This window comes from Nipponia nippon, unplaced genomic scaffold, assembly GCF_047370975.1.
Source record: "Nipponia nippon isolate SJK-2023a ecotype South Korea unplaced genomic scaffold, ASM4737097v1 scaffold_15, whole genome shotgun sequence".
Taxonomy (NCBI): domain Eukaryota; kingdom Metazoa; phylum Chordata; class Aves; order Pelecaniformes; family Threskiornithidae; genus Nipponia; species Nipponia nippon.
This window is the reverse complement of record NW_028262331.1, coordinates 12,496,143-12,511,214: the sequence shown is the minus strand read 5'-3', so window position 1 is coordinate 12,511,214 and position 15,072 is coordinate 12,496,143. Positions and strand designations below refer to the sequence as shown.

Below are 15,072 nucleotides of genomic sequence, written 5' to 3'. Positions count from 1 at the left end.
AGTGGGGGAAATCTGAAACGTGGGGAAACAAAGTCCAAGCAAACAGTGACTGTGAATAGTTGTGAGGATACTTTGGTTTTTTCTCATTCATCAGCTGCTTGTTATGGTCTTCTCGTCTGCTTTGTGCGCCTGTGGGCAGCTGCCTCGGTCTTGTAGAGCCTGGGTTGGTGCTCCTGGCAAATGCGCACGTGTTTGAGTCTTCTACCAGCTGTTGCTTGGCTGCTTAATCTCCTTCCTATCCTTTGCTCGCAGCGCAATGCTTCCAAGCGTGTCCGTGCGGCTCGGGTCCCAGCGGCGCTCCAGGCTGCGTGCGGCGGAGACCTGAGCAGCTGGGCACCCTTTAGGGCTGCTCTGTTCTCGCCAGGCCGCGGTGACTTCGTCACGGGCCTCTCTAAGAGATCTCATGAAATCTATCAGGTGGAGGCTTTCTGCTACTGAGATAAAACACGAGAGTTGATAAGCAAATGCTGACTGTCTCCGAAAGCAGCGATTTTCTATCTGCTTCCTGAGATGCGCCCTGCTGACAAAAGCCCTGCTTCACTTGGGGCCCACCTCCTACTCTTTGCTTTGATTGCTTTCAATTCATCCGCCTTTGCCCCAAATCAGCAAGATTTGCCTCGGCTTCTCACCCGTGTTTGCCGACCTGTGGTCTGTCTGGCTCTCCCTGCGGGAGTGCCTGTTCCACAGACCGCAGGGAAGATGCAAATGTTTGGGCAGCGGTGAAATTGCTGTCCTGGGGGCAATTTCTTCCTCTCTGTGACCAACCTGTGCCCTGAGGCAGGAGAACTTAATCCCTGAAAGAAATTTATGTAGTCAAATGTTCTCATTGTCCTCAAATATCTGGCCATCGCCGCTGAACTCAGTGGTGGCTTGTGATGAGCACTGAGGACCAGTTATGCCGGTTTCCTCGTTTGTCCATGCTTACTCGCTTTTCTTCCTCTGTTTTTGTCCTCATTGTAATAATCTTGGCGATTTGGCAGGGAAGAGCCCTAGCTCCAAGCGTGGGGAGAGCAGACTCCCTCGCAGCTGCCCTGCGGTGGTCACTGAATGACAGGCACCTAGCTGAGGTTGACCTTTGCTGGGATTAGGATGGCCCGGTGGCTGCCTTCCGCAGCACAACCTATTGAGTCCTGCAGCCTGAGTGGGCACTTGGCTGGAAGGTTGGTGCAAACAAATTATAACTAGTAGCCTTTGGGCACTTGTTGTTCCTAATGCTGCTGTGTGCATAAGTATTGCAAAAAAGACTTTTCCTAATGAGCCAAAGGTTCTTGGCAGGGCTTTTTGTTTGTCAGCAAAAGCTCTTGCACTTTGTGATGCCTTCCAACGAAAGAGAAAACTAGACCTTGTCCCTTCTGCAGGCTCTTCTCTGAAGGTAGCAGCAGCTGCCCAGAAAGTGGCTGCAGTGCATGAAGGGCTCCTTGTCTTCTGGTGAATCCCCCCCTTTCCCTGCCTGCCCTTGGCTTCTGGTATTAGATTTTACTCAGCCGCCATGCAAACATGTGGGGGTCCAACGGACTCTTAACTTGGCTGTGTGAGGGTGGAGATGGACACCTAGAAAAAAATCCACATCAAAATAACAAATACTTTTGAAGCAGTTGTGCAACAGGGTTTGAGTGGGGGGTTGTGCCCGTTCTGGGCGGCAGGTTTGACCACATCCCGAGAGGTATGCTTGAAATTTGCTGACAAGGAGTCTGGTAGTGGCACTTTGTTCCCATTTTAATTTTACTACGCTACTACTTGGCCTTTAACCAACTGAAGCAGCATCTTTTATTCGGTACAAGTGCTGATTCCACAGTCTTTATCAGTACTTGGGCCTTATCAGTTGTTGGGGAACTTGAGCTGTTCAGGGTCTTGCATTGCTGTGATGTTACTGGGATTGGGAAGCTCAAGGCTTGGGTCTGAGATGTGTTAAAAAAAAATAAAAATCTTGAACTTGATGGATAATCTGCTCACAAAGAGCAGAGGTAAGGAGCCAGCTGGACAGAGGGCCTTCCTCTGAGACAGGGCTGCAGGAAACCATAGGGACGATAAGTTAATTCACTTACGGCAGGTTAACGCACCTTAACGCGGGCATAGGAGGAGGGTGCTGCCTTGCAGCTCTCTGCTCTTATTTGTTTGGGGTCTGTGGCAGGGAGCTTGCAGCCTGAAGGTCCCTTCCAAGCTGGTAAGATGTGACGATGGTTTGTGGAGAGGCTGCGCACGCGACCCTGTAAACAGGAAAAGAGTAAATGTGGTAAAGGTTCAATTTCTACAGGAAACACGCTGCGTTGATTAGCAGCTGCCAGTGCTATTGGAGAGCTGCATGGGAAGGTGCCGGCCCCGGGTGAGAATTGCTGCAAAATGAAACGGCAGCTGGGGGGAGAATGTGCGTTTAATTGGAGACCGTGCCTCCGTTAGATGAGGCTTTCGGCTGGGTGCCCAGAGAGGGGGTCCTGGCGGCGCGAGTGGATGGGCAGGCAGAGAGGGAAACCTGAATTAATTGCGTTTGCAGTGGTATAAAGCAAGAACATCTCCTCCCAGTTCCCAGAAGTATGACACCATTCTGAAAAGAGAAAACATGTTCATATGTGGGCAGACTGCAGATCAGTTGTTTGCACATGTCTTTCACTGTGAGGTTTGTTTTTTAACCAATGCTCCCAGACTCTTTGGCCCTGATTTTTTTTAACATCTTTTTCTCTTTCCGCCTTTTAAAAAGGGTAAGGTGAGGCTGTGCCCCACAGAGCTATTGCCGGGGCGGCTGGGGGTGTCTCGCCTGCTTGGCTCAGTCTGAGCCATGAAACAAGATGAAAGGAAAGCTCCTCTCTGCTGTCTGAGATGGCAGTTGCTCTTGAAAAAGCCAGACTCATTCCTCTGGTAACATGGTGTGTGCCTGGGATTTGAAGAGGTCAGCAAAGAGTAGTTAATGATTGACCCTCTGATGAAACCTACAGCACTTAATTTGGGAGAAAGGATGACTTTAAATGTTCCAGTACAGCCTGAACAAATCCCAGCGATGAGCTTGACATAAATGATAACCAAGGCAGCCTTCCTCTCACCTAAGCTGTCATTCTTTAAATAGTAACTTGAACTACTAATTGGGCAGTAGAAATCCTGCTGCTTGGAGGGGGAGCGCTGTAAAAATAGGCAGTATGTTCTTGTAATTGCTGATAAAGACTTGCAGCTTCTTCTAGCTTGACAGTGGGACAGCGGTGAGCGTCCGCGGACTGAGCCGGCGCTGCTGGCGTACCTGGGTGGCACTCGTGCATGTCAGACCTGGCATGCTTGCACCCAGGTGGACTTGGCAGGAGAATTTGGGAAGGGCACCACTGTCGGCACAGGCAGCCCTTCCCCAAGCACTGTTGCAGATGGAGCCAGGCACGTAGGAGACTTTCCCCAGCAGTGTGGCGTGCACTGATCTGGAACAGGATCTGAGCTGTGATTGAGGGAAACTGCTGTTTGCTGTAACCAGGTGCATTAGGTAGGTGAGTAGTTAGGCAGGTTCTCTGCCCATTAATCTCCTCCTAGCTGCGTGTCATATGCTGTCACTCGCTCTCCTGTGCTGGTGACCTGCTGGCACATGAATCCGTGCTTCCCAGCGAGACGGCTCTCAGCTGGCCCTCGTGCGTGCTGCACGCACCTGCGGCCCCTCCAAAATGTTCTATTTAGGGGGGTGGCTCAAAGGATCAGAGGATGTCAGGGTGCCAAGGGCTGCTTGAACCGTTTCCATTACGCCTCGCTGGATCTTCTCTTGTTGCTCAGGGGCTGCTTCTATTTTCACAAACAATTTGTATTTCCACATAGCCCTGTTGCCTGGCCCCTCCTTGGAGCTGGCGATGAGCAGCTGTAAACAAGGTGGTTGGTGCAAGCAGGGACTGAAGGTTGGTGCCCTGTTCCCAGCCTTCCTGGCTGCAGCGAGTCTTCGGAGAGGGCCAAGTTTCCTTGCTGTTTCTGGGCTGTGTCCTCTTCGCCTCCCGGTGTTGCTGCTCATCGTGTGTGCCATCGGAGGGTCTGCTCGCAGGTGTATGCTCTGGAAGCTCCTTGGGGTCACGTTGCAACTGTACGTGTCAATACGTTAGCAGTAATTCATCTACTCCAGCTCTGTGCTGAATATTTCTGGTTTGAGATCTCTTTGTAGGGAGGGTTGACAGGCTCTTCAACGCGTGCAGCCAGAAGTTATAAGGTCACTGCACTGTCCACGTCCCTCCACCCTTCTGCCACTCCACAGCTGAGCTATCTCTGTAGAGTGCTGACACAGGGAAACCACTACTACTTCGTCACTCTTTTTTTTTTTTTTTTTTCCCCCTGCCTTGTTTTCCTGAGTTTAACCTCTCACCCACATCTGTTTCCTATGAATTTCTTTGTGGAGAGCCCAAAAAGCCGTGATGCTGTGGGTGAAGCTGTGTGCCTGTGCCTGCCTCGTGGAGATGCTGCCAGAAGTCAGTGTTTAAGATCCTGGGCCACACCAGGAGGAGATTGTGAGGAAAAGATGGATAAAAAAGACAGATGTAGTGTGAAAAGTGCAGAGAGCCTCCCAAGCCGGTCCAGGGCTGACTTCTAAGGACGTGACTTGGGAGCCTGGGGCTGGAGTGCAGCCCTCCCTGCAGACGGGATGCTGATGGGACACGCGGCCTCGGGGGTACCTCTGTTGCTTACTCCGGCTGTCCATGGCAAGAGAAGGGACAGGTTAAGTTATTGATCGGGAGCACAAGGCAAAGGGGAGGAACAAACAGTCATCACCGCCCACAGGCGGTTTGACACCATCCTAGCGAAGGTGTTGGCGAGAGCAATGTAAATGGAGAGAAATGCCACGCACCTTCCCTGGCGTGCTGGGAGGGGGCAGAGGAAGGTTTGCAGGCAGCTCGAAAGCCTCAGATATCAGCGTCTGAATTCCTGCTGATACCTGGTGTCCGGAAGGTGGAGCGTGCTTTGTTTGCAGTGGACACACAGCTGGGAGGGTCGTTTTGGCCAGCTAGAGAGCTAGGGTGAAACTAGTAACTGAATGGTGCTGAGGCTTGGGTAGAAGGGAGGGAGTTGCAAGACAGGGCTGCAATCTCCAGAGACGCAGGGCGGGCGAGAGCAGCCAAGGGGATCTCCTCCACGAGCCGACCAAGCGGCGAATGTGAAGTCACTCGTACGTGAGGGATTCCTGCTAATTAACTAACTAACCGGGGCTCACTGGGAACCTCTAGTCTCGCTTCATGCGGATGGTTATGTAGGTGACTTCTCTCCCTGTTCCTCCTTTAATACTGAACTTTGTCGGATCAATTATTAAATATGGAGGAGAGCGCTTTATGTCACTGGCTTGCGGCAGCAGTGGGAAAGCAAGTGCTTTGTCATACCAGCAAAGGTTACTTATAAGTCAGATAAGCCTCGGGAGAAGGAGGGGCGGAATGCACTAGAGCTCTGGGTTAATGAAAGTCTAAAAGCACACGTGCTCACTTGAGGAGTTGTAAGCTACCTCGGGATAGGCTTGTAACAGGAGCGGAGCTGACATGAGGCAGTAAAACTGCTGCTGCAAAAAAAAGGGAACTACTTCTTTCCTCTTTTTTTTTTTTCCCAACTGTCCTGTTTGTCTCTGTTACACAACGTGGGCTCTGTTCAGCGTGGGAGTTTGCATGTGGAGTTCCTCATGTAAGGGCAAGAACAGAAAGCTGGAGATATAATTGATCTGTGTGGCCTAAACCCACTTGGAAAGAATAGAAAATGCTAATTCTGGGGCAGAAGTTAAAGATGCATCAACCCTTGAACAAATGGAGAAGGCAGGTGAGCTGCCAGCCCTCTGGGAACAGGGCAGTTAAACCCAGGAAGGATTTCTCAGAGCCAGGGTGGCTGCTGCAAAGCCATTCCTCATCCCGATGCCCGCAGTGAGCGTAGGAAGCTTTTCGTTTGAGCAGGCTGCTGCTCTGTGCCAGGCCTTGTCAGCCCAGTGTCGGGACCCGAAATAACTGATTTGGCTGTGGTTATCGCTCCCAGTTTAGTGAGGGAAAAGATATGTGGGAACATGCCAGTTGTAGATTAGGAGGACCTTATTTTTGTGTTAGTCCCTTCAGGTTCTGCTGGGTTTAGTCGCCTGTAATTGCCAGGGCCTTGCTGTATAGTTGTTTTCATAAATTAATGAATCTCTGTCGTTAGGTTGTTAGCCTGCTGCTGCCTGGGACACTTGTCCCCTGGGTGCCTCACACCCTTCTCCTGCTCCCAGCTGAGCTCATCAGGTTTCCCTTGTCCTGCTGCTGCTCCTCTTTCCCTTCTCCATTTCTCACTGATTATAATAAAAAATGGAGCGTGGAGGGTGCACGCCCAGCGTGTCGTGGCACCCTGCGTGCGGGGCTTTGCTCTTCCCTCCTTCCTGCAACGCTGGAGGCCTCATCCTAACGCGCTGCAGCGATGATCCTCTGTCATCCCGTGTAGGAAACGCCACCAGCGGTGTTGAACACGAGAACAGCACGGCCTCGGAGCACAAATGGCCTTCCTGCAATGCCCAGGATGAAATGCTGAACTTGGCCTTCACCATTGGGTCCTTCCTGCTCAGTGCGATCACGCTGCCCCTGGGAATTGTCATGGACAAGTACGGCCCTCGCAAGCTGCGGCTGCTTGGCAGGTTGGTGTCCTGGGCTCCCCGGGCGGGCTGAGGGGTGAACTCGTGTGTTTTCTGGGGCAGACGGGTGCTGTTTGGGTGCTGGGCTTGTTGCGGGGTCCCTGCAGCCTCAGGAACTGTATGAGGGATGGGGCTGGGAGCTGCTGGCCATGCACAGGGCACCGGAGCAGCTCTGGGATGATTTTGGCCAGCACAGTGAATTGCTCCATAAGGGAAGGGCCTGGGACTCCACGTCCACACTTCAGCTCTCCAGTGTTGCTCCCTGGCCAGATGGAGCCTGGAGGAAGAGCGGGAGTCATCTGTGAGTCACGGAGGGTAGCTGTTTCCTTCGGCTGGGAACTGTGTCCTGGGAGGCACAAAATCAAGATGTTACATCATCGTTTGCAAGCTGGGGAGTTAACTCGGGGACAAGCACGTCCTGCCTGCCTTTTCTAGGGCCCTTCTCTGCCATGTGGTGTACACGGCTTTCTGCCTCAGATAGCAGGGTCGTTACTGCTTCTGTCGCGGCATGCAGGGATCGTGGCTCGTTGGGCACAGTGGACTCCAGCACTGCTGAATTTTAATGCACTGAACCGTACCAGAAACCAAAGTGGCCTGTAGGCAGAGTGGGAAAACCAGGGCAAGTCTCTGACGCAGACCCCACTGGGGAGGAGCAGGTAAAGGCTGCGAGTGCTGTGACCACAGCTGCATCTCGGGACGAAGGCTGCTGCTTGTCTTTGGTCACCTCGAGGTGAGGGCTGGCAAAGCTCTGTGCTGGAAAACCCATAGGGAACTGGGTCCAGCAAGAGCTGCATCAGTACTGCTGCCTCCACGCTTGTGCAAGGTTTGTCTGTAATGTTTGGGTATTTCCCTGGATTTTTCTTTCCAAATGGCCAGCTTCCCTCCCTCTTACAGAAATTATACTGCGCTCGCTTAACGAGGTGCTGAGGCGGTAGAAGCACGTGTAATTTACTGTGTGTAAGGCTAAAACTCATGGCTTTGGTTCCCTTCCAGTGCCTGCTTTGCTGTGTCCTGCGTGTTGATCGCCTATGGTGCCAGTAACCCAGACTGTAAGTAGGCATTACTCTGCTGAGCTGGGAGGGCTTTGGGTTGTGGCTCGGGTTTTTTGGGGAAGCAGAGAAGCGTGCGTGGCACTGCGTGCTCTGACTCACACCTCCAGTGCTGTCCGGGGGTCTTGCTGGGGACGCAAGCCAAGCGTCTGCTGGCCTGTGGGAGCCACGTGGCTCTGGGGAGGGCTGGTGTTTCACAGCCCTACGTGGACAGCGTAGCAAGGGCCAAACATCTGAGATAGCCAGGTCTCTCAGCTTTGCGTTTGGGCAGGGCCAGGTCCTGCAAAGGAGCAATTCCAAACAAGGTAATGGCTTGTTCAGGGTTGGGAAATAGGTAATAGCACACAGCGTGTAATCAGCTTTCTCACTGGGCATAGATGGAGCTTGCTCCTCAAGACCAGATAGTGAGATGACACTTTGAATCCAGTTCTTCCAAGTAAACCTTCCTTTTAAGACCCATTCAGACAAGCTGCATCAGCGAGTCTGTTCCCTAGAGAAAAGAAACCCTTCCATCCTGGAGAGAGATGATCCCATCCTGAGCTCTGTCCTGGAGGAGAGCCCTGGCCCTCCCCGGTGTGGCTGGGGAGATGGGTGCTGGGTCGGGAACAGCGTGGCACGTCCTGAGGCGGTTGATCCACCGAGGTCTTTGTGTCAGGACCGAAGCCCTCGGGGCTCTGCCTCCTTTCCCTCTCCGCCCCAGTAAAAGCTAAGGGCGTTTTTTTATTGTTGCAGCTCTGTCTGTGCTGATATTCATTGCGCTGGCTCTGAATGGCTTTGGCGGGATGTGCATGACCTTCACATCGCTTACGGTAAGTGAAGAGTTATTACCTGACTCTATTTTATTCCTTGCTATGGCTGTGAGCTGGGCTAGCAGGAAAGAACAAAGTGGATCTTTTGCCTGTGGCTTGAATAGCACATGTTCTTGTTTGGTACAAAGTCACTCTTCTACCTGAAAGGCTGAGTATTAGGTGGTTATTCTAAGGCTTTTTTTTTCCACAGTCCTTTTTTTTTTTTTTTTTTACTTGCCCCTTGCATCTCAGGTGAAGGTGGGGGAAAAAAGGGAAGTGTTTTTGTCCAGGACTCAAATTGTCCTACGCCTGTACACGCAGTGCTCAGCTACCTGGCGGAGGCTGGACGTGTGTTTGCACTGGATTTAGCATTGACGTACTGCAGGAAGAGTCAGCAGGGCCCAAGCCCTTGCAGCTGGGTTTAACCAGCTTTCTGCAAGTGCAGTTTGCATCTCACCCCATGAAAATGGTTGTTCTTGAGCACAAAAGCTTTTGCTCTCAGAAGGGCGAGAACCCCATCCAGGTTCCCTTAGAAATGCTGCGTTGTTGGATGCCCCCAGCTCCACCTGCGCAGCCCGCTTAGATCTGTGTGGTCTGTGGATTGTATTGCAAGCAGCGGTCAACAGCTGTCAGCTGGATCTCTACATTTTGGGGATCTTTTTGCCTGGAGACAGAAGCAGTGTTGTCCTCCAAGTAGCTGCTATGTTTTCTCTCTCGTTACCCTGATCCCTGTCAGAGTGGCTGAAGCAGGGCTGGGTGGAAAGTCCCCCAGAAAACAGCCTGGGAAGCACGGATGTTTCTTGAGCTGTCATTGAAAACTTTCAGATTTGGACTGCATTACCTTGAACTTGCTGTTTGAAGTAAAACTTTCTGTTAAGGTTACCTCTGATTTAACAAGGCTCAGGCACTGGCTGAACGCCTGAGACCTAAATTTGGCAGAGGCTGGGTTTATGGATCACTGTGTGTACTCTGCTGTTGCTTTCATATATTCGAAGCTTTCAAAACTCTGTGCAGATGTCAGTCTCTCCTGCGTATATCGTGTTCTTTGCTGGAAGCCTTGGCTGTGGTCCCAAAGAACTACGGGGCAAATGTCCTGCCACGCTTCAAATAAAAGCAAGGAAGAGAGGAGCGCACCAGTACTGCTGTGGGAGAGGCGAGGATTCCCATCCTCCTGCTGCCAGCACTGGTCCCTCTCTCTCTGGGTGGTTATTAAGGGGTCACAGATTGTTTTAGAGCCACTGGTGATGATAGGAGGGAGGGCAAGGATAGGGCAGGACTATACTGGATGTGCTGTACTGTGGCTTTTAGCACCAGAAGCAGTAAGCAAAGCCACTTATTAGCGCCCTCATTAGCGAGCCGTTCCGCGGCACTAAGGAGGTACGGTGGCAGGAAAAGGGTCAGATCTTCCAAGAAGAAATCCGGGCCTTGAGGAGGTCTGAAGCAAGCAGCGATGCCGTGCGTTCGCACAGGGAGACCTCAGGTGGAGCCCATCCCCCCCAGGCAGCAGCGGCTTTTGTAAGGAGCTGAGGTGGCTTCAGGCCTGACTTCTCAAATCCAGGTTCAGATGTGGCTGCTTGTGCCTCCCTGCAGAGCCGCACAGAGGCATTTCGGTACCCGAGGCATGTGACTATGATTAGAAATAGTCTAAAGTGGGAGGGAAGCACTTCTTCACCTGCAGCACAGCATAGCTGTGGTGGCGACTGTTAAAAGCAGGTGTATTTTGCTCATTGGCAGCTTACTGCTTTGTCCCTGCGTGGTTCTGCCGGCAAGCCGGGGTGCCTGCAGTTGGTGTGTCAGGAGCCATCTGCGGTGGCATGGTGGTCTCCTGTGGGTCCCTTTCACCTGTGGCCCACAGAAACCGGGAGCGTGGCAAGGGAGGGACATGGGGATGACGGGTCCACGGCTTGCGGGCTCCGGGCGACGTGGCTTGCGCGCACTGTGCTCTCCATTGTGCCCAGGAGAGGCTAAAGTAAGTGTTGAAAGGGGAAACTCAAAGACCTTTTTAAGGACGTTCATTACGCAAAGGCGGTGAGCACTAATCAACTTCTGGTGCCAAGCAGGCTTGTTCTGGCTGGCGCAGGCACCGGCTGCCGAGCGTGCACGTGCGGGCGCAAATCACAGCAAGGTGACTTCCTTCTCCTGCCAGCTGCGAGTGACCTGGAGCGCTCCGGGAAGCGGGTCAGACCCACGGGCGCGTGAGCTGGTCCTCTGTCACCCCAGGCGGGCGGCAGTCGCTGCTCCGTACCAGGGTGGCTGTCGAAGGGAGCCCCTGCAGCCGGTGGGGCTGGGATGCTCGCCGGGCGCTGCGGCTTGTGGGGCTTCATCGGGTGTCGAAACCTCCTGGGACACCTGCGTGTGTGGGCATGGTGTGACGGGGCAGGAGACGGGGATCCTTGGTGCCTGTGCAAGGGATAAACGGGATCTCTCGGGATTACAGCCTGGGACAGCACTCCGCAAAGCTTTGCCTCTTGGATTTAAAGTCTTTTTCAGTAACGAGTCCCCGGGGTATCACGAAGGCACATGGCAAACTGCGGAGCCAAAGCACGCTGCCGTTCCTGGGTGCCTTGCGCGGTGGCTTGGGGAGGAGGGGAGCGAGCGGTGCTGTTCCCAGTTCTGGGAACAAGGTCAGACTGTGCCTGTTGTTAAAATGCAGAGGGGAGATTTCTGCCTCGTGACTTGGTCTTAGCCAATATAAGTGTAGACTGGAAATGGAAACAGATCTGTGTTGGTGGCTCTGACAGCAACACAGGAATCTGGCGCTGGTTCTGCTCCGGAGCTATTCCATGCAAAGAAATAAACATGTGTGATAAATTACCACAAAGAGCCTTTTATAGATTGTTTTCTGTCCTGTTTTCCTTTCAAAGAATTACAGCTGCTTTGCTTTTATTTTCTGCTACAAACAGCGCCTTTTAATTGGAGCGGGGGATCTCTGTGTAGGGAATCTTCTCTGCTCGGAAATATTAGGAAAACTTAGGGCTCTGTGATCTTTTGTTTGTTGGAGAATGGGAATGGGAATTTCCATATGCTTTGGACAAAGCGGGCAGTTTGAGGCTTTCCTGGAGAATGTATTTTTAGCGTCTGTGTAACTTCCAAATATACCCCTGATGGGGAAAACAAAGTTAGCTTGAACAAAAATACCATTCTCCAGTTCTCAATCCCTTGACTTTTTCCACTGTTCTTTCGAGCAGTCCTTGCAAGAGGAGGGAAATTGGGTTTGGTGGTACTACTGGGGTATCTTCTGTATGTGGATTGTCTCCAGGAAAAAGCGGAAACAATTACAAAAAATGATCGAAGGTCTTAAACTCACTATAGGGCAGATGAGAAAATAATCTGCAAGAGGAAATCATTTTATCAGTTTAGGATTGCATACCTGTAATAAAGGACTCCAGGGGAAAAAAACAGTTATGCTATGGCAAAATTCAGTTAGTATCTTCCGCACGGGGCATAAAGTTGATAATACATTGAGTATTATTGACCTTTAAGCAGAAGGCGTCAGAGTTTGTCACTGCAGGTCTTGCAGAATTGGGGCTGCCACACCAGCGCGGGCAGGAGTTGGTGGCGGGGCGCCTTCTGGCCTGCAGGGACAAGGTCAGAACGAGGATCGGATCGTTTCGGTGGCAGAAAACCAAAGAGCCCGCTTGCTCTGTGGCTTGGGTTTTTTCTCTCGCTATGGTTCATTTTTTCCAATGCTTGCTGCTACAAAGACAGCATGAAAAACGGCTTAGTAAATATGGTGTGTTATTTTAGTAGCTGGTCTTTAGACGAGACCTGCTCAGGCATTGCCAGTGCTGGCACTTGCAGTCTGAGAGTTTTTCTGCCTGGGTAGGGACTGCGTCTTCCCTTCGCCTCCCCTCTGCCCCTCCAGGTAGTCTCAGATTTCTTTTCCTCCCAAGAGCTCAGTGTTTACAGTTTCTGCTTTGATTGGGTTGGATGAGACCTTAAATCTCCTATGTCCTTTTTTTTTTTTTAATCTAGCTGCTTGCTTGGTGCCAAATAGGATTTTAGGAAATCTCCAGCCTTTCTAGGACTGTTGTCCCCATCGAGGCAGGAGCAGACTTGGGTTTTCCCGGACACGACTGCTTGCTTTCAGGCCTGCTCGATATCTCCAGTAGCCCTCGGAGCAGGAGGATCCACCTGGGAGTTGCTAGTCTGCTGTATGAAAAAGGCTTTTTGTGATCTCTGGGGCTCTAGGGAAAACCAGCGTGAGCCAAGAAGCAGCTGTGTTTGCGGAGCTCTTGCCCTGCTCCGAGCTCCCCAGCAGGAGCAGCTGCTTGTTGTAATTTCTGGAGATTATTTTAGGTTTGGGGTATCTGAGATTAAATGAGCGCCCTGCCTGGTGACAGCGATGAGCCTTTCTGCAGCCTGCAGATACTGTATTCTGCAGATGCTGTTTGCTGGGGTGTGTATTTAGGCCACTGCCTCCAAGGAGAGGTTTTTTTGTGCCTGGTAACAGACCTTTGGATCCTCTGCCGTTTCCTGACTGCAGCTCCTGAAAGCAGCCTGTTGGCAGCTCTCCCGCATGCAGGGATCTGGGGATGGGTGTGGGGATCCTCGCCGCAGAGGAGTGCAGCGTTTTCTGCCTCTGCCGGCTGCGTCTGCTCGGGGTTCACCAGCAGCAGCAGGCTCGGCACATCATTGCTGCTCTTCCCTGGCTGGGGTTATCTGAGGACCTGGAGGCTGCACTGCATAGGAAGCTCTGCAGTGAGACAGGGGGATGATAAACAGCCAGATGGATCCTAGAGTGTTCCTGCACAGGAATACTTGGGTTGTAAACACGCTGGTCCTGCCGTGACACAAGCCAGATTTGCTTGCCTTATATGCTACTCCTGAGAAAGATGGATTTGTTTTTCAGCAGTGGAAGGGGAATGTGATGACAGCATTTGCTTGCTCAGACTCGGTCTAATGTTCTCTGAATCATTTTGTTCAGCAGCATCTTTAAACGGATAAAATGCTGGTTATGCTTCCAGTCCTAGAAGGCACCCACAGCGTCCCGCTCTGAGGCCCTCTGGGGCTGGCGTGGCAGGGATGCTCAAGTGAATTTGGGGAGTAAGTGACCCAAAAACAGAGGTAGGAGGGAAATCTGTCTGCTGCAGCCAGACCTCTGCCCAGTGACCAGCTTCAGGAGGTATCGGCTGAGCTCTCTGTAGCCTACAACTTCAAAGCTTCTCCCCGTGATTTCCAGTTTGCAGGCCATCATTAGTCAGTGGTGGAAACTTGTTCGCTTCTGGTTGTTTAGGAAAACGGGGAGTTCCTCCTTTCCCAGGAGAAGCGGGAAGGTCTTGCAGCTCTTTCTGCCCGCTCTGCTCTGCTTTGCGGCCCTGAGTGGCAGCAGGGGCTGGGAGCCGGCCTGGGGGGGCTTTGGCTGTTGAGGTGGCAGAAGCGGCTGCTGTGAGCTGCTTGTATCTGCCCCTGCTGAGGGCTTTGCTTTCCCCGTGGATCCTTGCAGAACCAGCCTGGTCTGCTCTCAGCAATGCCATCGCACCCGATAGGAGCCCGGGCAGCGGAGTGGGGTGGGTGGCAGGAACAGCAACATGAGGTGCTGTTGCCTGCTGCTTGCTGCAGAGCTCGGCAGCTTCGTAGCTGCGCTGGCAGTTAAAGCCTTGGATATCTGGTGTTCGTGATTGCCTCCTGCGCCTAGCTCCAAGCTAGTGCGCTTGGGCATCTGAGCCATCCAGCTGATGGAGAAATGACCAGCTTTAGCTCCCCTTGCAGGGAGAGTCTGCCTTCCCAGCAGGAGCCAGGGACTTAGCTAGAAGTGGAAATGCAAAGAGCAACACAGTTCGTGTTTGTCTCTGTTCCTTCTTGTTATAACAGGAACTTTCTGGTCTACTGCAAAGATTTGGGTGCTGACCCAAGGTGCATAAACAAACCTGGCAGTTCAAGCTGCAGGGTGTGTTGAAGACTGTGTAGCCGTCACAGCCTGCGTCTAACAACTCTTGACGGAAACGAGGGTGATATGTAGAGAACTTGGGCACGTATTTTTCAGAGAGGGAAAGAGGTGGTGGCTACAGGCTTGGGATGAGGAACTCTTTTTTTTGTGAGAAAGCACAAGGGCTGGAGCAAACAGTCCTGTGCTAAAGGTAACCAATGCAAAGTATGCTGTCAGTCTGGAAAGAAGCAGTGTCATTAAGCAGATAAATCTTGGATCGTAGACGTTCCCTGACGCTGGAGACACCAATGCAACCTGCAGAGCAATATCCTGAAGAGCTAAGTTGTTCTTGAGTAAAACGGGCTGCTTCAGATTCTGGTATCCAGAAGCCTTAATCCGAAATACCGGATTTATGTCTGCCATTAGCTTTGTCTTCTTAAGAAAGCCTCCTTCCCTCTTCTTGCCTTCTCTTGGCAGCAGCTTGTTTCAACCAATTTTTCTTTCCCTAGCTGCCCAACATGTTTGGTGACCTTCGTTCCACGTTCATTGCTCTGATGATTGGCTCCTATGCTTCCTCTGCTGTGACTTTTCCAGGAATCAAGGTGAGGCCGTGGGATCGTGACTCATGACTGGTGGTGTTACGCGGGAGTTTTGCACCATTTAGCAATAATGTGGCAAGAAAGAGGGACTGTTTGTTAAAGCACTTGTTCAGAGACGTGCGTTTGCAAGATTCAGTTCCCGTCTGTTAAAGACTTCCCAAGTGACTGCCACAGGACTGCAACAGACACTGCA

At 52.0% G+C, this 15,072-nt stretch overlaps 1 protein-coding gene across 3 annotated transcripts in view; it reads left to right on the top strand.

Moving 5' to 3' along the window:
* The window catches only part of SLC43A2 (solute carrier family 43 member 2), a 29,785-nt gene that overhangs the window by 2,707 nt on the left and 12,006 nt on the right, over nt 1-15,072 (top strand). For 2 of the 3 annotated variants that reach the window (XM_087752153.1, XM_087752152.1), the window contains exons 3-6: nt 6,388-6,577; nt 7,568-7,623; nt 8,356-8,432; nt 14,790-14,882. In XM_087752153.1, coding sequence (XP_087608279.1) covers nt 6,388-6,577; nt 7,568-7,623; nt 8,356-8,432; nt 14,790-14,882 — 416 coding nt within the window. Of the gene's footprint in view, nt 1-3,128; nt 3,458-6,387; nt 6,578-7,567; nt 7,624-8,355; nt 8,433-14,789; nt 14,883-15,072 lie in introns of those variants that run through there. The other variant, XM_087752155.1, reaches the window with a different exon arrangement.